The sequence below is a fragment of the Prionailurus bengalensis genome, chromosome E1, assembly GCF_016509475.1.
Source record: "Prionailurus bengalensis isolate Pbe53 chromosome E1, Fcat_Pben_1.1_paternal_pri, whole genome shotgun sequence".
Classification (NCBI taxonomy): domain Eukaryota; kingdom Metazoa; phylum Chordata; class Mammalia; order Carnivora; family Felidae; genus Prionailurus; species Prionailurus bengalensis.
Genome location: NC_057347.1, coordinates 8,757,360 through 8,778,566, shown reverse-complemented (window position 1 = coordinate 8,778,566; position 21,207 = coordinate 8,757,360). Strand labels below are relative to the sequence as shown.

At 47.6% G+C, this 21,207-nt stretch overlaps 1 protein-coding gene across 3 annotated transcripts in view; it reads left to right on the top strand.

The window, feature by feature from the left end:
- Positions 1-18,616, top strand: part of TEKT3 (tektin 3) — a 36,532-nt gene extending 17,916 nt beyond the window's left edge. For all 3 annotated transcript variants that reach the window (XM_043583173.1, XM_043583172.1, XM_043583174.1), the window contains exons 4-8: positions 621-691; positions 5,735-5,878; positions 7,408-7,630; positions 10,426-10,580; positions 18,282-18,616. In XM_043583173.1, the coding sequence (XP_043439108.1) occupies positions 621-691; positions 5,735-5,878; positions 7,408-7,630; positions 10,426-10,580; positions 18,282-18,498 (810 nt within the window). In that variant the 3' untranslated portion in view covers positions 18,499-18,616. The remainder of the gene's footprint in view (positions 1-620; positions 692-5,734; positions 5,879-7,407; positions 7,631-10,425; positions 10,581-18,281) is intronic.
- Positions 18,617-21,207: the final 2,591 nt, after the last annotated feature.

The following is a 21,207-nucleotide window of genomic DNA, read 5'->3' as shown; positions in this document are numbered from 1 at the left end:
ATCCTGGCGGCATCTGAATGCCATGCGCGTGGACAAGGAGAGAGGCTACAAAGGTGTTTATAGGAGTGTGAGAGCTGAACTGCAAGGCACAGGCAGGGCCGAGGGAGGGCTGGCCTCCTGGTGTGGAGGTCAAGTTTCCATTTGGACCAAAGAAATGGGTCTGTTGGAGGTTACATGCCCCGCCAGAGGGAAGTCCCTTATTGGCTGTTCCTCTGTCTCCCCAGTTTATCGTCTCTGAAGAATAGTTATTATAAAAGAAGCCTGCGTTAAATTCACCAGAATGTCTGTATTTACGTACCGTTTGATTGTTTTGATTAAGGACCAGAGATAAAAATAAAGAAAAATGCGACAGTTTTATCCCCATCCCGACTAGTTCCTTCATGTAATTTTCCGGTAGCCCCAGAAAAGGGAAACTCTCATCCTCATGTTTAGATTGCAGCATCATGAGGGGATGTCGGTAATTAACTGGATGTAAAAACTGTTCTCTTGTTTTTATTTGATGCTTTCTTTTTTTTTTTCCCCCAGGAACCAAGTTGCCCTTTATTGATGTGTTCTCACATTGTTGGATGTTGTACCTGATGATGAAAAACGTTAATGTGTTTTGTTTTTTAATCGCATAGGAGGTTGACACTATTCTGTGCTGTGAAGAAAGGATGAAGCTTCATTTGGATAAGGCCATCGCTCAACTTGCGTAAGTTGTAACTCTATATACAACGTAAAATCACGTCTCCAAACTGTGCTATTGTGCCTCCTGTTTAAATTTCTCTTAGCGTCTTATGTAAGGATTTGTTGTAGATGGATACACATACACACACGTGCATGCGCACCTATACATTTTTATTTTATTTTTATTTTATTTTATTTATTTATTTATTTTTTTTTTAATTTTTTTTTTCAATGTTTATTTATTTTTGGGACAGAGAGAGACAGAGCATGAACGGGGGAGGGGCAGAGAGAGAGGGAGACACAGAATCGGAAACAGGCTCCAGGCTCTGAGCCATCAGCCCAGAGCCTGACGCGGGGCTCGAACTCCCGGACCACGAGATCGTGACCTGGCTGAAGTCGGACGCTTAACCGACTGCACCACCCAGGCGCCCCTATTTTTATTTTATTTTTTAAAGTTTTTTTTTTTTTTTACATTTTTAGAAAATTTTTTTAATTTATTTTTTTTAAATTTCCATTCAAGTTAGTTAGCATCTAGTGCAACAATGATTTCAGGAGTAGATTCCTTAGTGCCCCTGACCCATCTATCCCCTCCCCCCTCCTACACCCCCTCCCGTAACCCTCTGTTTGTTCTCCATATTTATGAGTCTCTCCTGTTTTGTCCCCCTCCTTGTTTTTATATTCTTTTTGTTTCCCTTCCCTCATGTTTATCTGTTTTGTCTCTTAAAGTCTTCATATGAGTGAAGTCATGTGAGTTTTGTCTTTCTCTGAGTGACTCATTTCACTTAGCGTAATACCCTTCAGTTCCATCCACGTAGTTGCAAATGGCAAGATTTCATTCTTTTTGATTGCCGAGTAATACTCCATTGTGTATATATACCAACCACATTCTTTATCCATTCACCCATCCATGGACATGTGGGCTCTTTCCATACTTTGCCTGTTGTTGATAGTGCTGCTGTAAACACGGGGGTGCATGTGTCCCTTTGAAACAGCACATCTGGGGGCGCCTGGGTGGCGCAGTCGGTTAAGCGTCCGACTTCAGCCAGGTCACGATCTCGCGGTCTGTGAGTTCGAGCCCCGCGTCGGGCTCTGGGCTGATGGCTCAGAGCCTGGAGCCTGTTTCCGATCCTGTGTCTCCCTCTCTCTCTGCCCCTTCCCCGTTCATGCTCTGTCTCTCTCTGTCCCAAAAATAAATAAACATTGAAAAAAAAATTTTTTTTGAAACAGCACATCTGTATCCTTTGGATAAATACCTAGCAGTGCAATTGTTGGGTTGTAGGGTAGTTCTAGTTTTAGTTTTTTGAGGAAACTTTATACTGTTTTCCAGAGTGGCTGCACCAGCTTACATTCCCATATACATTTTTATTTGGAGGTTGAAATGAGGTTTTTTTCATTTCTATTTATTTTTGAGAGAGAGAGAGAGAGAGAGAGAGAGAGAGAGAGAGAGAGAGAATGTGCACACCAGTGGGGGAAGGGCTTCAGACTTGGAGTTGTCAGTGCAGAGCCCTAGTCAGGGCTTGAACTCAAACTGTGAGATCATGACCTGGGCCGGAACTGACTGAGCCACCCACGTGCCCTGGTGTGCTTGCTTTAAGTTCATAGTTAAAGAAATCATTTTAAGATGCTAAAGAAAGGATTTCTGCCCTAATTTGGAGACATGGCTAAGATTTCTTTCAACTCAGGCTTTCATTCTTTGATGAGAGAGTGACTGGTATATATTCAGCCCAACAGTTGGAGAAGTAATGAATTGTGGCTCACTTGAATGGTGATTTCCATAACTCCTTAAAGACTCACACTTCCCTGATCTCCCACGGTCCCTGGCACATGCTCCCCAGTGCTCTGGTTGTGCTATTACAGCACTGACTGCTTCCCATTGCATTACAATTGTTCGCCCATCCTACTCTACCAGAATACAAATTCCTCTTTTCTTGGCAATAGCAGATAGGAGGTATTTACTACTTATGGTGGGGATTGAGGCAAGGGAGAATAATAATCAAAGGAAGGTCTTAAGCAATGATAAACAGCTGTCAGCATAGAAAACACATTGGTTGAGCCTCTTCCCTAACATGACTAGAAAAATTAATGTTCATCTGGTTATGGGTCATGGAAAGCAGGATCAAATATGTCAGCCAAAGGAGAGGCTGCTTCTGCTTATATTAATGTTATCAAGGATAATGTGGGATAGCCTACAGGGTATACCTAAGTGTCATGGAGGTATCCGTACTGTCTGTATTGTTTGCTCACTGTGCCCATCAGGATTGATGCTCTGAAGTTTGGCAAGATTTAGATGGCTGAGATCTCTCTCTCTCTCTCTCTCTCTCTCTCTGTGTCTGATTGGAAAGGCTCTTTAGTACAAAAATACTGAGGAGAGGTAGAAGATTAGTTAAGGATGACTGACTGTACATGGTTTGGTTGACCACATGCAGTTTTCCTGAGCTGTAACCACAAGGCAGTGCAGTTCTGATATTACTTCTTGGCTTCTGTTCCCTGGGAATCACAGAACCACAGTTTAGCATGGTTCACAGAATCGTGTCTGTTCTCTCTTCTCCAGGTCCAGTTCCCAATCCTGTTTTCTTTATAACCTAAAACCTTGCAGCTCATCTTCCATGTTCTTCAAGCTTCTTGCCCAGATTGTTCTACTGTGGAACAGCCACATCTTCCTATCAGTCTCGTTTATAAATTGTCTCATTCCCAGCCATTCCTGGCCCTGTTCAGGCCTTTGCAGAAAGTTGCGTCTCCACACGTGCACTTGTTTGGAACCTTTGTTAGCGATGCTTTAAAGACCGTGGCTTTCATTTCATACACAGTGGGCAGAATGTCTACCTCATTTCCTGGGTTGGTTTCTCCAGGATTTTTGGGGTTGCCTACATGGTCTTTGGGCTTGGTCTAGGAAAGGTGATGGGAGGAGAGTTTCGTAACTTTATTTGCTTTGGAACACACAACGAAAGCCTCAATTTGGATCTCAGTTGAAAATGGAATGTCATTAGGCAGCAATATGGCAGCCAGGATTTTTCCCATCTTGGGTTATAAGATAGGTTGATGGGATGCTGCCTCTAACACCTTCCTAAGGGAGTTTCTGAGGTCAGGTCAGAGGAAGTTCAGGGCGTGTCAGACCAAGAGAGGAAGGCTATGGGGCATCTTGGTCCCAGACCACAAGTCAGAAAGGCCTTAATCTTAGAGTTTCAACAGAAGAACCTGAAGCAGGAGACTGAACGCAGAAATAGCAAGGGGAGGCAACTCTCCCATCTTTCAACTTTTGCATGTGTTTTAGAGCTCCCAAAATTGTTTTAGGATTCACAAAATGCAGACTACTGGCATGTTGCTACCCTCATTTCCATTTTATGGAAAAAGAATCTGCTCTGATAGGTCAGTTGACTTACCTAAAGGCACAGGCAGCTGGGATTAGTCTAGTCAGTTCAACACAGGCTCTACCAAATGGCTTCCATATGCCAAGACCGTTCTGTGTGCCAGGAATACCGAAATGATGAAGACCATCCAGTTGTCCTGCGTTTTCAAATACTATCTAGATGCTAATGATCCCCCAATTTTTATTTCCATCCCAGACCTCTCTTCCAAGTTCCAACAAGCTCCTTGGTAGCTCCACTTGGATGTCTAATGGACGCTTGAGCTCAATGTATTGGCTGACCATCCGTTTTCTCCCCAGCCTACTCGCCCACAGCCTCACCCATCTCTGTTGATGGAATTCTGCTATTCCAATTACTCAACATCACCTCTTTATTCTCCATTGATGTTTAAGCTTCTAGGAGAGATTGGCTCTCTCTTTAAAACACTCAGAATCTGAACGCCTGTCACCTCCTTCACCACTACCCTGTTGGTCAAAGCCACTACTATCCTTCTCCTGCGTAACTTAACTGTACCCATCTGCTAATGGGTCTACCTGTCCCCTGCTGTCTGTTCTCAACCCAGCACCAAATGATCCTTTAAAATTGTAAGTCGGCGGTCTCTCCCTTCACTCAGAACAAAACTTGACTCTTTCCAACATCCAGCAAGGTCCTGCCTGACCTATTTCTTCCTCCTGCAAGTCTTTGCTCAAACACTGCCTCCTTAAGGAGTCTTACTCTGACCGTCTTGTTTAAATAATCACTCACACTCTTGTTTCCCTTTCCCTGCTTTGTTTTCTGCCTTGTTCTGCTAACGAACCACACGATTTCCTTATTCCTTAGGGGTATTGCCTGTCTCCTCCTGCTAGAATGTCAGCTTCTTTAGAGAAGAGATGTTTGCCTTGTCCATGGATACATTCGGGCTTGGAGAACAGTGCCTGACATGTAGTGGACACTCAGGCATTTGTTGAATTGACTACTGCCTGAGTAAAGATGTGGCTCACCCGTCACCCATGCCCACCCCATGGGCCTGTCTCTCTGGTGGTGAGCTGCTGGGTCTCTTCTCTGGCAGAGCAGGAAGCACCATGCATCTGAGAGCCTCTTCCTTCCCAGAAGGGTGGCTGCTGGAGCATATGAGCCTGGGGGCCACCAATTCCTGATCTGCTTTCAAGCACTCTCTCCCCTGCCCCAGAGCTTAATTTTGACTCTTGGTTTCTATCTCCTGGCAAACTTCTTCAACCTCCCGTGAGCACAAACTGAAGTCACTTTTAGATGGAGGGAAGCTGGCTTTAAATGTCTCAAAACTTCTCACAGAGTGGGACTCAAAGAATGGAGGGATTAGGATATAGAAGAGGGAAAAGAAGAAGGAAAGAGAGGCACAGGTGTGGACAGATTACTTTAAACCAGTATCCTTCCTGGAACAGGGCTTGTGTTAGGAAGATGGGCCCCAGCCTCAGGGCTTCAAACCTTCTGTTCGTCTACACCTCTTCTCTCCCAAGCGCCACCACACACCATGGGAGGGGCAGTGTGGGCAGTGTTCTAATTACTCACATGTATGGACACCTTCAGGGAGGGCGCCTGTTAATTGGGAAGCTGGACATTGTGTGCAAGAGGAGAGACCCAGACCGCAGTGGTGGGTTGGTCCCTGCACAGAAGGGCATTTACCCTTCCTCATATCAAATTGTTGCCTAAACCTGAAGTTCCGTTTCCCCCACTCGGTGTTACAGAGCTAACAGAGCTTCCCAGCACGAGCTGGAGAAGGACCTGAGTGACAAACAGGCAGCTTACCGAATTGACGATAAATGTCACCATCTGCGCAACACGTCGGATGGTGTCAGCTACTTTCGCGGAGTGGAGAGGGTCGATGCGACGTAAGTTGGGCACGAAGCACTTCTAGGATTTTGACGTCATTTAATTCGTTCTCTCTCCCTTCAAAATGATGCAGGTTAGAAGTGGAAAACATGGGAAGAGAAGAGATCCTCCCTGCTTTGGACGGATCTTCAGTAAGCGTGCATATTCCTCCGTCAGGCCTTGACTCTAGCATCCTGTATTATTTTGTAAAAGAATATTTGTTGTTTACACTTATTGTGGTGAGCACTGAGTAATGTATAGAATCATCAAATCACTGTGTTGTACACCTGAAACTATTAGGACGTTGTAATCCACTGTACTTCAAGAATACATATTTTTAAAAGCTCAAAAAAAGAATATTTGTTTATAGTTCGACCTGTGAAAATAACAGCTACTTGAAGCAGAAACTGTGGGATTAAAAAAAAAAAAACAGCTTCCTGTTTTATTATCACTGCTTGTTGCTTAAAAAAAATTTTTTTTTTAACGTTTATTTCTTTTGCGAGACAGAGACAGAGTGCAAGTGGGGGAAGGGTAGAGAGAGCGGGAGACACAGAATCTGAAGCAGGTGCCAGGCCGAGCTGTCAGCCCAGAGCCCAACTTGGGGCTTGAACCCACAAACTGTGAGGTCACGACCGGAGCCGAAGTCGGACACTTACCCAACTGAGCCACCCAGGCGCCCCATCACTGCTTGTTGCTTTAAATGTTGAACATTAAACTTGTGCCATCAGTGGTTTCCATGCCAGGCCCCTGGATGCAGTCTTGGGTTCATGGTCTTTTTCCAATCCTTCCCTTTAAAAAAAAAAAAAAAACCAACTTGATTGAGGTGAAATTCACCTACACTGGAATACATTTGGTGTACATTTGGGTGGGTTTTGACAAATTTCTATGCCTGTATCACCATGACCACCGTTGGAATGAAGCATATTTTCCTTGCCTTGGGGCACCTGGCTGGCTCAATTGGGTAAGCATCTGACTCTTGATTTCGATTCAGGTCATGATCTCACAGTTCGTGAGCTTGAGCCCGCATCGGGGAATCTTGCTGGGGATTCTCTGTCTGTCCCTCTCTCTCTGCCCCTCCCCCCATGAATAAATAAACATTAAAACACGTTTAAAACATGCTCACCAGAACATTATCATTCTCTTCACTCTTTGCTATTCCAGTAAAGGGTTATTACTATATTACTGTTTTTGTTAGTACTTCCTTGATTACTCCTGAGGTTGGATGTTTCTTCATATGTTTATTGGGCCAGTGAGACACATTTCTTATGACTCAACACGCTGATACCCTTCATCAATCCCCCCAGGCCTCCCGACTGGACTTAGTGTATGCTTTGGATTTACAGAAACATTAGCCGGAAAATAAGGAACAATTCAGAAAAGTTTTCGACAAGCTTTGCTCTGATGTTTATATTTTAGGCAATAAAACCAGGATTCATTGCTCTGGGGTTCTGTCTTTCACAAAATGAATGATTTCCTGCAGACCATCTAGGCTGATTCGTCCTTGTCACCCACATATGATTCTACTTTTTTTTTTTTTTTTTCCCTCCAGGGTCTCAGTGCCCGAGTCCTGGGCCAAATTTACGGATGACAATGTTCTCCATTCCCAAAGTACGCGAGCGGCCTCTTCCAAGCTAAGGGACGACATTCACAACCTGTTGGTTGTGACTGCCAATGAGATGTGGAATCAGTTCAACAAAGTGAACTTGTCTTTCACCAATCGTATTGCTGAGACTGCAGATGCTAAAAATAAGATTCAGATTCACTTAGCGAAGGTAAATCAAGCGCCCGTGGTACCCCTTGGCTGACCCGGATAGATGGGGCAGGGGGCTCTGAGATCACAAATCTCTCACCGCCGCCGCCGGGATGCCGGAAGACACATGACCTCCTGGCCATCCAGACTGAGAAAAATTAAAGCCAGTACAAAGCACGCCATTTATTTTAGCCAGGTAGCCAGGTGTCAAAATGAAATCGGAATCCACTTGTGTTTGGAATACAAAGAATGCACTGTGCATGGAAAGGTTCCTAGTAGTTAATAGAAACAAAAATATTATGGTTAAAGTTTAATGGATCGCTGGATGTAACTAGGAAGCAAATGTATTATTAGAACATATGGCAGGGATGTTTTCTGTTCAATTATTTCAGGCTCTTTTTCTGGCATACAAAACCCAAACCAGGAAACGATTAGGTGGTTCAAAGTGTTTCTGATATTGAACTCCTTAAAGTGCTCTAAGCATAAACGTTTTATGATGACAATAAAATGAAGGACTTCAGCAGAAGTCGAGTGTTTCAAGATAAACAAGGAGCTCTTTCTTTCGCGTCTCTCTTGGAGCCGTTATGATTTCTGTGGATTATGCTGCGTATGGGTTTTCATTTCTTATTTATTTATTTAAAAAAAAATTTTTTTTTCAACGTTTTTTATTTATTTTTGGGACAGAGAGAGACAGAGCATGAACGGGGGAGGGGCAGAGAGGGAGGGAGACACAGAATCGGAAACAGGCTCCAGGCTCCGAGCCATCAGCCCAGAGCCCGACGCGGGGCTCGAACTCACGGACCGCGAGATCGTGACCTGGCTGAAGTCGGACGCTCAACCGACTGCGCCACCCAGGCGCCCCTTCATTTCTTATTTTAAGAACCTGACGCATTCAGCCGTGTTGCTGGAAGGTGATATTATCCCCCTGGGGGCACCAGGCTCTCCTGGATGGCAACAGTTGAAGTCCCCTTCTCCTGGTGTCTTCTTTGGGCAGGAGATCTGTTGAGCCGGGCAGTGCGCTACAGAAGAGAGTACGATAGTCTGTCGTGTCCCCAGGAAGCTTGTATTTGTGAAGCTTCCCAGCGACACACGGGAAGCTCATGAACAATTAGTAACGATAGAAAGTTATAAACTGCGGTCGCCAGATACTAAATACAGAAAGTGTCGCCGGGGTCTGGGGAAGGAAGCGAACATTCAGGCGGAGTGACGTCTCCAGCAAAGCCTCAGGAGGTGGCCGGTCAGAGGCGGAGGTCAGGTCTGTAAATGGACGGCGTGTGTCCCGGGAAGAGAAACTTGCCAAGGCGGGCTGGAGCCACAGGGTAGGCGACATCAGTGGGAAGGTGTCCACGGGGCAGTCTGAAGCTATTCCAAAGGCCTCTAGAAGGCTCGCGCGATCGGAGTCCCTTTGTTCAACGAACCTGTATTTACTTCTGCATCAGTTGGCTAAGGCTGTCGTAACAAAGCACGACAGACCGGGTGGCTTACACACCAGAAATCGATTTTCTCACAATTCTGGAAGCTGCAGTCCCAAGATCTAAGAGTCAGCAGGGTAGGGTTGGTCTCTTCTGAGGTCTCTCTCCTTGGCTTACAGATGGCCATCTTCTCTCTATGTGTCCCATGCTCTTCCCTCCGTGCCTGCTCGTGTCCTAATCTCCTCTGCTTATGAGGACACCAGTCGTACTAGACTAGGACCTACCCTCATGACCTCATTTAAAAAAAATTTTTTTTTTAATTATTTTTGAGAGAAAGAGAAAAGGCACATGAGTGGGGAAGGGGTGGGGGCGGGGGGCTGGAGACAGGATCCGACGTGAGGCTCGAACCCACAAACTGTGAGATGGTGACCTGAGCCGAAGTCAGATGCGTAACCGACTGAGCCCCAAGGCGCCCCCCTCCCCCCCAATGACCTCTTTTTAACATAATTGCCTCTCTGAGAGGCGCTTTCTTCAAATACAATCACATTCCGAGACACTGGGGTTAGGACTTGGACACAGGAACTTTTGGGGGGCTGGGGAAGAGAATAGCATTCGGGCCCTACCAGCTGCATTCGAAGTACTATGCTGGGCACTTTGGGGGGTAAACACACATGGGCAACACATTGGTCCTGCCATCTTGTATCTTAGAGAGACCCAGAGGTTGGGTGACCCTGGGATGTGTCTCCAGGCCACAGGAAGGTGGCCGAGGAAGGGGAGAGTGGTGGGCGGATGGGGAGAATCGGGAGTGCAGAGGTCAAGGTCGTGGCAGAAGGTGGAATTGTCAGGGTCTAGGAGAAGAGACCAGGGAGGGATCCAGGGTGATGCAGTTTGGGGGCGGGGGGGGAACCCTCTTTACGAAAAGAGAATAGAAAGTCAGGACCCCCAAACTGCCAGTGCTCCTCTCACGCAAGTGAGACACTCAGAAACTTGAACTTGATTGGCTTCAAGGCAAATCGTCCACCAGCAGGAAAACGCCTCTATGAGGCTAGTAAGAAGACAAAGAGGCAGGACGTCCTGATTGAGGAGGGAAGTAAGGGCCACTCACACCTCCCGCCTTAGGCACACACGCGCGCTGCTAAATATTTAACAGGCGATCTAGCGGTTGTGGGTGGGAAGGAAGCTCCAATTTGCAGTCTTTGCTCATCTCTATCGTGTAAATACTCTCCCCACCTGGCAGGTGGCACCTGGACCTGGGAAGAGATGCCCACAGTCAGCTCTCCGGAGATTCCCAAGGGAGGGGGTTGGGAGGGATCAAGGAGCTCAGAGAAACCCCCTCCCCACGGGAGGGCAAGAGGCCCTCTCCTCAAATGCAAGAAGCCTCAGGCATTTGCTCCTCTCCCTACAGACCCTGCAGGAGATCTTCCAGACTGAGATGACCATAGAATCCATCAAGAAGGCCATCAAGGACAAGTCCGCCTTCCTGAAGGTGGCTCAGACCAGACTGGACGAGCGCACCAGGAGACCCAACATAGAGCTCTGCCAGGACATGGCTCAGCTACGGTGAGGCGGGAGAGCGCCCCTGGCAGGAGGGCCAGGCTGGGGGGGATGCGCCTGGGGGTCAACCCACCAGCCCGATGGTGGCTCGGTGGTCTTCATGAAGGCGCTTCCTGCTTTCACACCGGTCAGATCGCGGAGCACAGTGATGCTGATTCTGTAGGAGCCTCCTTCAAGAGTGTTCGTAATTATTCATGATGGGCACGACGTTGCAATTGAGGAGGATGAATGATAATTCTGGGGGTGGGTGGTGGTGACGGAGGCCCCACAGTTTGAAAGTATTTAATGCCACTGAACTGTGTGCTTACAAACAGTTGAGATGGGGGCGCCTGGGTGGCTCAGTGGGTTCAGCATCTGACTTCGGCTCAGGTCATGATCTCCCAGTCCGTGCGTTCGAGCCCTGCATTGGGCTCTGTGCTGATGTCTCAGAGCCTGGAGCCCGCTTCGGATTCTGTGTCTCCCTCTGTCTCTGCCTCTCCCCTGCTCATGCTATGTCTCTCTCTCTCTCTCTCTCTGTCAAAAATAAACTTAAAAAAATTTTTATAGTAAATAAATGGTAAATTTTTTGCATGTACAATCCACCACAAAAAAAAAAAAAAGGAAATGATACCAATACTATATGCAAAAAAAAAAAATGATAATAAACATTGAGGCTCATTCATTGGGGCCAGTGGGGCGTCCGGGTTCCTCTGCACTCTCCTGGGGTCTGGGGTTTCCAGAACACCTCTCTTATAAGTACCTCTCTTGTAAGTGTTGTTTCCTGTGTGTATTTCAGCGCCTGGGACTCATCAGAAAAGGGGCGTGTGGTACCAGTTCCAATGACCCCTGTCTATTTGCTCTCACTCACTTGTTCTCATTGGCCTCTCTTGGCATTTAATATCTCCTCTCCTCATCAAGACCATCATCATGGTCCCTTAGGACCCTTTTTGTTAGGCTCATTTCAGGGTATTCTGTTCTCAGTAGAAATCAAAAGCAGCTGGCCCTCGTCACGTCCTGCACATACACAGGAACAGGAAGATTCGGAGGCCGTTGAACGCTAGATGCGTCTTATTAGGATGATGATTTTAACTTCAAACATCCCTTTTTGGGATGGGTTCCTGGGGAATTGGCCAAAGCTTCCCCCCACCCCACCCCACCCCCTCCGCTCCGCCCCACATTCTGGCTTCACGTCCAATTTCCCAACACCTGCCAGTTTGCCTTTTCTTTCTGGATTTCATCATTGCCCTTCTCAGGTCAGGAGAGGCCCCGTGCGGAAGCAAATCGAACTTATAGCAAGTGGAAGCGCCAAGGGGCTGCACTTGAACTTCCAGATTCCTTTCTGGTGCCGGTGTTGGGAGGGGGTGGGGGGGAACGGCCGCCTGCTGGTCTTGTCTCCCGCCTGGTTCCCGGATGGGGTTCCCTCATCATCACAAAGGATTTATCCTAGGGCTAAAACAGCTTTGAGCCCCGGCCGGAGACACAAGTGTGGATGGAGACACAGTGTGGATTCCTCGGAGGCCAAGGGAGATGGCAGTGAAGCCAACAGTCCAACGATGGTGAAGACAAGAAAGAGGGCGATGGCCGGAATAGAGTGGCTGCTTGGCTGTCGTTCAGTGCCGGGGCCCGTCCTCAGCCCTCCAGGACCTCGCTGACTCCCCGCATTTTACAAACAAGGAAACTGAGGCACAAGCGGGTTGAGCGACTTGGTGCGTAGAGACGCAGAGTGAGTCCTTGCCCACCGCACCGCAGAGCCCCATTCAACCCAATCAACCCTCTCTCTCCCCGCCTCTCACGGGGGTGGTGATTGTACCATCCCCCTACGGCGGGTGCGTCGGATGCTAAGAAGCGTGCTTCAGGGGCGCCTGGGTGGCTCGGTCGGTTAAGCGGCCGACTTCGGCTCAGGTCATGATCTCACGGTCCGTGAGTTCGAGCCCCGCGTCGGGCTCTGTGCTGACAGCTCAGAGCCTGGAGCCAGTTTCCGATTCTGTGTCTCCCTCTCTCTGCCCCTCCCCTGTTCATGCTCTGTCTCTCTCTGTCTCAAAAATAAATAAACGTTAAAAAAAAAAATTAAAAAAAAAAAAAAAGAAGTGTGCTTCAGCAGATAGGCCAACGGAGCCTGCCTTTCTCCTGGCGGGGCAGCCCTCCGGGCCATCACAGAGCAGCGCACCCAGGCTGGCACCACGCTTCCCCAAGTGGGTTCCAGGGAGCCCCTCCCCACGCGCAGCCCGGGCATCATTCGGGGTGAGCTGACCTCCGCCACCCTGGAGGCCAGGCAGGTCCCCCGACGGCCAGTCTGCAGCGCCCGTTTGCTTCCCAGGACGCCGGGAGTGAGAGCAAGGCCCATCCGGCCCCTTCAGGATTTGCTCGCAGGTTGTGGCTCTCCGCAAATATTATCAGGGGACGCTGAGCGAAGTTTCCTTCTCTGAGAGTTTCTGCAGCGGCACCAGAAGGGGAGACGGGGATCCATAAATTGTTCACACTGCCATCCGACCGACACACAAGGGGCTGCTTTTTAAAAGGTTTCTGAGCAGCCGTCTAAGTCGTCTAAGCAGACAAGGAGGCATTCAGGGCTGCGTGATTTTTACTTTCTTCCCCCTTCAGGGCTACGCAGAATTTACTCTCCCTTTGCTTCCTGTAGAACCCACAGTATGTCTGTGGCCCCTGCCCCCTTTCCTGACCTCAGGACAAAACCGACTTTTGTTTCCGTCAAGATTTCTCCTTAAAGTGCCGTTGCCAAACGATACGGTCCTAGAGGAACAGCCGTGGAATTTGGGATGACGACTGAGGGAGGGGATCATTTTCCTTATTCACCCTCATCCTTCGGAGAGGAACCCTTTGGCCGTGTAGACGAAGAAACGAGAAAGACCGTGGACTCTGGGGAGTGAGTGACAAATTGCAGTTTTTGTGTCCAGACTTTTGTTTTCATTTCAAGTTTTCCGAAGGGGTTCTTTCTTTTCTTTTTTTTTTTTTTTAATTTTTTTTTCAACGTTTTTTATTTATTTTTGGGACAGAGAGAGGCAGAGCATGAACGGGGGAGGGGCAGAGAGAGAGGGAGACACAGCATCGGAAACAGGCTCCAGGCTCCGAGCCATCAGCCCAGAGCCCGACGCGGGGCTCGAACTCACGGACCGTGAGATCGTGACCTGGCTGAAGTCGGACGCTTAACCGACTGCGCCACCCAGGCGCCCCCGAAGGGGTTCTTTCAAAAGCAATGCTAAAACATTTTTGGCATCTTTGGTGGGAGGCCAGACCAGGCTCTGCTCCACTTAAATAATCTTGGTACGTTAAAAAAAAAAAAAAAATGACGGTAGCTTTATTTGTATTTGAACGCAAAATGTTTTTTCAGTTCTGTAATTCCCCTCCCCAAATGAGTGGTTTCAGCAGAACAGCTCTCTGTGATCTGCGGAGAACAAGGAAGCCAGCGGTGAGATGCGGCCTTGAAAGATGAGTGAGAAGGGGCGTCTGGGGGACTCAGTCGGTTGAGCGTCCGACTTCGGCTCAGGTCATGATCTCACGGTTCGTGGGTTCGAGCCCCGCGTCGGGCTCTGTGCTGACAGTGTGGAGCCTGCTTGGGATTCTCCCTCTCCCCCTGTCTCTCTGCCCCTCCCTCTCTCACTCATGCTTTCTCTCTCAAATAAACAAACTGCAACTTTTTTTTAAAATGGTTAAGGTGGTAAATTCTGTGTTGCGTGTCGTCTGTTGCAATTAAAAAGCTAGTATCCTGAAAAAATTGCACATTTATCTGGAATTCAAATTTAACTGGGCATCTTGTATATTACCTGGCAACCCTACATTGTGGGGATTACAAAAAGGAATGAGACGGTCTTACCCAACGGGGTCCTGTATCCGGAAGCCAGCTCCCCGGGTCTCTGCTTCTGTGCTTTGCTTGCAGGGAGCGGAGAGGGTAGGGGCAGGAAATAGGACCCAGTTCCTTATTATGGCCTGTGAGGCTCCTTATTTCCTTCTTGGTTTCCTGGATAACCGCGTGAAGCTTATAAATTCAGGTGGGCCGCCTGCCTGCGGAGAGGGCAGTTCATCAGTCCCCCAGCTCAATTTCCTTGTCTGCAAAACAAGGAAGCTGGGCTTGATGACCTCTCACATTTATTTTCCAGCTGCCGGGTTCTGTGAAGCTATACGGTTGCCTGGGTATAATGATTTTCTCATGGCCTGGGTGTTTTTCTATGATGGAGAAATCCCTTTCTATCTCTAGGGACACCGTATCTTTATTCTGTTCATTGTCACTGTTCTCTTCATATTATTACTGTCTATTTTATTTTATGTTTTTAGGGGCGCCCGGGTGGCTCAGTCGGTTAAGCGTCCGACTTCGGCTCAGGTCACCGTCTCGCGGTTTGTGAGTGCGAGCCCCGCGTCGGGTTCCGTGCCGACAGCTCGGAGCCTGGAGCCTGCTTTGGATTCTGTGTATCTCTCTGCCCCTCCCCTGCTCACGCGCTCTCAATAATAAATAAACGTTAAGAAAATTTTTTTCAAAGTAGGCTGCATACTTAATGTGGGGCTCAAACTCATGACCCTGAGATCACGAGTCACATGCTCTACCAACTGAGCCAGTCAGGTGCCCCTATATTACTGTAGATTTTGATTAATTCCGTGCCCCTCCAGTCTGCTGACAAATGAATTCCCAAATAAAGAAGGCGTTACTTTTTTTTTTTTTTTAAGAAGACCTTAATATTGAATCACTAGTTAAAATTTGGTAAATTTGAAGTTGTGTTTTCAACAGACTAGAGTCAGACAGGGGAGCAGCACGGTAATTAAAAGCAGCTGAAAGGGGTGCCTGGGTGGCTCAGTCGGTTGAGCGTCCGACTTCAGCTCAGGTCATGATCTCACGGTCCGTGAGTTCGAGCCCCGCGTCGGGCTCTGTGCCGACGGCTCAGAGCCTGGAGCCTGCTTCCGATTCTGTGTCTCCCTCTCTCTCTCTGCCCCTCCCCCGCTCATGCTCTGTCTCTCTCTGTCTCAAAAATAAACAAAAACATTAAAAAAATAAAAAAAAAATAAAAGCAGCTGATGGCTAGTCCCATGCAAAACTATAAGGAGAGTTACCTACATTCCTATGCCTTGGTTTTGTCATCTATAAAATGGGGATAATCGTAGTATCTACTTTGTGGTGTTGTTATGGGGATTAAATTGTCTGATCATGGAAAGTACTTAGGACTGTATATACATGTGCATATATATTTATATATATATATACTACATGTATAGAATGTATATAATACACATATACATGTTATATACTATATTTATATATAACAAAGTAGTTAAGAAGTGTGTTGCTATCATTATTATTGTCTGTTTTTTTAATTTAAAAAATCGTTTTAACATTTATTTATTTATTTATTTATTTTTTGATTTTTTTTTTTCAACGTTTATCCACTTTTGGGACAGAGAGAGACAGAGCATGAACGGGGGAGGGGCAGAGAGAGAGGGAGACACAGAGTCGGAAGCAGGCTCCAGGCTCTGAGCCATCAGCCCGGAGCCTGACGCGGGGCTCGAACTCCCGGACCGCGAGATCGTGACCTGGCTGAAGTCGGACGCTTAACCGACTGCGCCACCCAGGCGCCCCAAACATTTATTTATTTTTGAGAGACAGAGAGAGACAGAGCATGAGTAGGGGAAAGGGCAGAGAGAAAGGGAGACACAGAATCCGAAGCAGGCTCCAGGCTCCGAGCTGTCAGCACAGAGCCCGACGCGGGGCTCGAACTCACGAACTGCGTGAGATCATGACCTGAGCTGAAATCAGGTGCTTAACACACTGAGCCCCCCAGGCGTCCCTGGTTTTTAAATTGTATTAAGTTTATTTATTTATTTTCAGAGAGACAGAGACAGCATGAGTTGGGGGGGGGTGCGGTGGGCAGAGAGAGGAGGAAAAAGAGAGAGAATCCCAAGCAGGCTCTGCTCTGCCAGCACAGAGCCTGATGTGGGGCTTGAACTCATGAACCGTGAGATCGTGACCTGAACTGAAATCAAGAGTCAGATGCTTAACCGCCTGAGCCACCCAGGCCCCCCCCTATTATTGTCTTTTTATAAACTGTTTCCTATTCTTTCTCTTAAGTGACCATGTAGTCCTCTCTCCTCAGTGTAATTGGCCAAATCCGTGGGTAAAGGAGCGCCTGCTTAACTGCTCCTCAGGAAGAGAAAGACTTTCTAAATACAACCACGGTGGAAGGAATCACCAAAAGAGAGAGAGAGAGAGAGAGGGAAAGATTTGGCTTACTGTAAAAAATTGAAATCATACGTCTAATAAAAACATCATAACCAAAATCAAAAAGCAAAAAACAACTTAGGGAAAACATTTGCCAGAAGGAAGGGAGACCAAAACCAAAACAAAACAAAAAAAAAACAGCAAAAAAAAAAAAAAAAAAATCAGCATGCCTAATACTGGAAGAGCTCTTTGCAAATGAATAAGATACAAGTAATACCCCAGTAGAAAAGAGAACAAAAGAGAGAATCGGCTCAGAGCAGACCAGGCAGTTCACCGTGGACAAGGTCAACAGACGTTTGGCGAAGTTTCACTGATACTCAGGGAAACAACAATTAAAACAATATTGACCCACGTAACTTGAGGAGATGCTATAGGTTTTTCCATGGAATGAATTTTTTTTTTCTCTTTTATCTTAATGAAAAACGTGTCATGTTTCTTTTTACTGTCACAAGGTAATTGGAACTACAGCCTGTTCCACAGTTTTATGTAGCTGATTTCAAGCACGATCAGTTTCCGGTTTATTATGTTTTCCGCCTTTACAAGTACGTTGACTCTGGGAACTTGAGGCCTTACCTGGGGACAGGGGCATTATGATCTGAGGAATGTCCCATTAACTAACCCCTCTCACTGTCCCCTCCCCCCCAGGCTATGTTGACTGTGCTGCATTTTAGCCACTGAGTAAAGTCCCTAACAATGAAAATAATTTCCATGATGAAATAAATATAAGAAAGTTCAGCTGAGCTTTGATTTTTCCCCCCATTTTTACTACTTAAAAAAATATCACACTGTCACAGGTTTACAAGTTTTGCCTCTGTTTTAAAATATGACATTTTGGGGGCGCCTGAGTGGCTCAGTCGGTTAAGCGTCTTGACTTCAGCTGGTTCATGACCTCGCGGTCCGTGAGTTCGGGCCCCGCCTCGCGCTCTGTGCCGACAGCTCCGGGCCTGGAGCCTGCTTCGGATTCTGTGTCTTCTTCTCTCTCTGACCCTCCCCCACTTGTGCTCTGTCTCTCTCTGTCTATCAAAAATAAATAAATGTAAAAAAAAAAATTAAAAACAAAAAATAAAATATAATATTTTTTTAAAAGTAGAATCCACTCCCAGCACGGAGCCCAGCGTGGGGCTTGAACTCCCAACCTTGAGATCAAGACCTTGAACTGAGATCAAGAGTCAGGGGCTTAACCGACTGAGCTACCCAGGCGCCCTTAAAATCTAGCAATTTAATGTACGTGGGTATGAAAATTTGACGGTGTCCTTAAAATCCTTGCTTTTTGGATTCTGGGTGTCGTTAAGGGGAGTGGCCCCGGCCTGGTACCGGAACCACAAGGGAGCCCAAGCACTGGTTCCTTTTTTTCTGACGTCTGGGTGCCCCGTGGGGCTGCTGGGGGCCTCAGCCCCGCAGCCACCGTCCAGTGGGAATCCAGTAACCACGCAGGCCCTTAATTCAGCACCTAGCCGGTCTCGGGGGAGTGACTTCCGCCAACCTAACCCGGCGCTTCTCTGCCTCCGCAGCCTTGTCAATGAAGTATACGAGGTGGACGGCACCATCCAGACCTTGCAGCAGCGTCTGAGGGAGGCAGAGGACACCTTGCAGTCGCTGGTCCACACCAAAGCCACCCTGGAGCACGACCTGGCCGTCAAAGCCAATTCCCTGTACATCGACCAGGAAAAGTGCATGAGCATGCGGAAGACTTACCCCAACACCCTCCGGTTGGTGGGCTTCTGTTAGGGCCCCCCCCTCCCCCAGGAGGAGGGCAAAGAGAACCGAAGCCACAGGGCTTTGGTGGCAGCATTGAAATCAGCTGCTCCTCTATTCACTTATTAAAGGGTTGCGTTGATAGAAAGGTTCGAGTGTCCTGTCCTGGAAAGTCTTATGTTTCCTTCCAAACCTTGATTTTCTACTATTTACTAGGCTTCTGAGCTATGGGAAGGAAATAAAGAAAGACACCCGATCTAAAGGAGAAGGTTAAAAAAAAAGAGAGAGAGAGAGAAAGGATTATTTGTATTATCCTCATTATTCTCCATGTAACACGAATGGGTTGGGAAGTAGAAATGTATCTCCTCTGAGGGGGTGGGGGCCGGAATCACAGATAGGGTGGATTTTCAGCTCTGCCTCGAAGGAAACAGAAAAGGAGAAAGACCCTTGGGTACGCGGGGTACCTTGGGGGTAGTCTGAGCCAAAACACGGGCGGAAAAATACACAGTGCGTTGGGAGCCATAGTTAAGGAGACCAGGCTGTGATTCATGATGGCGGGGCACGTGAGGTGGGGAGGCCTTCAACCGCAGGTCAAGGAGTTGGGGGAGGTCCGAGCGGGGAAATGGCCCGATGAAATCACGACTGAGCAAGGAACTCAGAGAGGTGGCCGTAGAGGCAAAGACGGGAGAAATGCAAAGCATATTCTAACCCATCGACGGGACTTGGGGAACTCTTTCCAAGGGAACTGAGCGTCAAGGGGTGTGGAATGACAGAGGCGTTGACCCTGGATGAGCTGCAAAATGGGGCATTGCTTGCATTCCAGGAGGTCCTGTGGTATCTCAGGAGTTGTTTTGCTTAAGTAACTTTTTCTTTACTGTAAATGAAAAACATTTGCATGCCGTATTTTGGAAACTAGGGAACACAGGCACACACAGACTCCTAAAACACACCCTTTATCATAACACCCAGCAGTGATCACGGAGGTTTGTCAACATCTTACTGCCTGTGCTTTTTTTTTTTTAAATTTTTTTAATGTTTATTTATTTTTGACAGAGAGAGAGAGAGAGAGAGAGAGAGAGAGAGCATGAGCGGGGAGGGGCAGAGAGAGAGGGAGACACAGAATCCGAAGCAGGCTCTGGGCTCCGAGCTGTCAGCACAGAGCCCGACGCGGGGCTCGAACTCACAGAGTACGAGACCGTGACCTGAGCCCAAGTCGGACGCTCAACCGACTGAGCCACCCAGGCACCCCTTACTGCCTCCTGAACTTGCATTTAACCATCTGGAATTCAACCTCACAGGATGTCGACAGCGTTTGAATCCTTTGATGCAGAAGCCCCGACACGGAAGGTGGGGTTACCGGAGGGAACGGTTTTCTCTCTGGGTCTCCTGCTTCTCGCTTAGGGTAGCCCCGCGTCTCCCATTAGCTAGCTAGCATCTCCGTGTGTTCTCTCTGCTCTCATCCAACCGCTGATTAACCCCAAACCCCATCTCTCTCTGTTTCCTAAAACTTTCTCAGACCTGGATCAGTCAACTTCACGAAACGTCTCAAAAGGCTAGTAGAGTTGACGTAAGCACGATAAGCTCGGACCAGGGTTCTTTTTGTGGTCTCAGTATATCATTTTAGAAATCAGACTGTAGGCTTTGCACCCTCTCCCTTCGCCTCTAATGGAGACAAAGATGTCTAAGTGCCACTCAAACACTTAGGCAATTCGAGCGATGAGGTGTGGATGGTCATCAGTTTTAGACGATGGTGACCATAAATTCCGCATGTCTTTTATTTGTTACATGCTTCGGGGAAAATCTTGCTGACATTTTCCATGAATTGCTCCCTTTTTGAAGGAATATATGCTTGCGGAGTTTTTTTCTTTTTTTCTAACTTAAACATAATGTTCCCGGAATTGCAAGAATGTGATGGGAAGACGATGTAGTTCCGACACAGAAAAAGGCTGGTTTTCTTGTTAATTTTGGTAAACCGTGGGCAAGGCTAAATTCTACAAATAAACATTCGGTTTCTCGTCTTAAATGTCGCGGCCACTTCGCGGGGGTAAATATTCGAACGCTGAAATCCACGAACAGCCAAGAATCGCCAAGTGTGATCCTGTTGAAGAATCACCAGCCTGCAAATATCGACACGTGATGCGACTTGATATATTTGGGCCCCGAAGTGTCTTTCATAGTATGTGGCTTTAAGAAGGGCTTCTGGAATGCCACAGGCTTCCACCTCCCCAGGCATCATTCAGATTTAGAAATGCGCGTAACTGCCCCTAAATAGCCAAGTCCACTGTAATTTTAGCAATTTCCATTCGTGCCCCCGGGGAAGTGTTGTCATAAACGCCTCACCTGGCACTTCTTGGAGTCCTGAGTTCAGGCTGTAAATAGCCGAGGTGGGGTCTAGTTGGGGGTTATAATTTTTGTTTCGCTCCAAAAGCAAGGACGGAGCCCTTCCCTTCGTAGGCAGGGCTGACCCAAGGCACCCGGGAGGAGGCAGAGTGGCCGCTCAAGGTCGCGTCCCCAGGCTCCCCCTCAGTCTCCACTCTGCTGGCCCTGTCTCCTCCACTGTTCCCAGCAGCACCGGGTTCACGGTTGGCATCATGGCCAAGGCCCGCCTTCTACGCAGAGTGCGCTGATGGTCTTTCTGGAACCCTATATATTCATGCATCCGTGGGGAAGAGAGACAATACTTAATCTCCTCACCAGAGATGGACAATCTGTTTCACCTTGCAGACCAGCTCTAGATCAGAG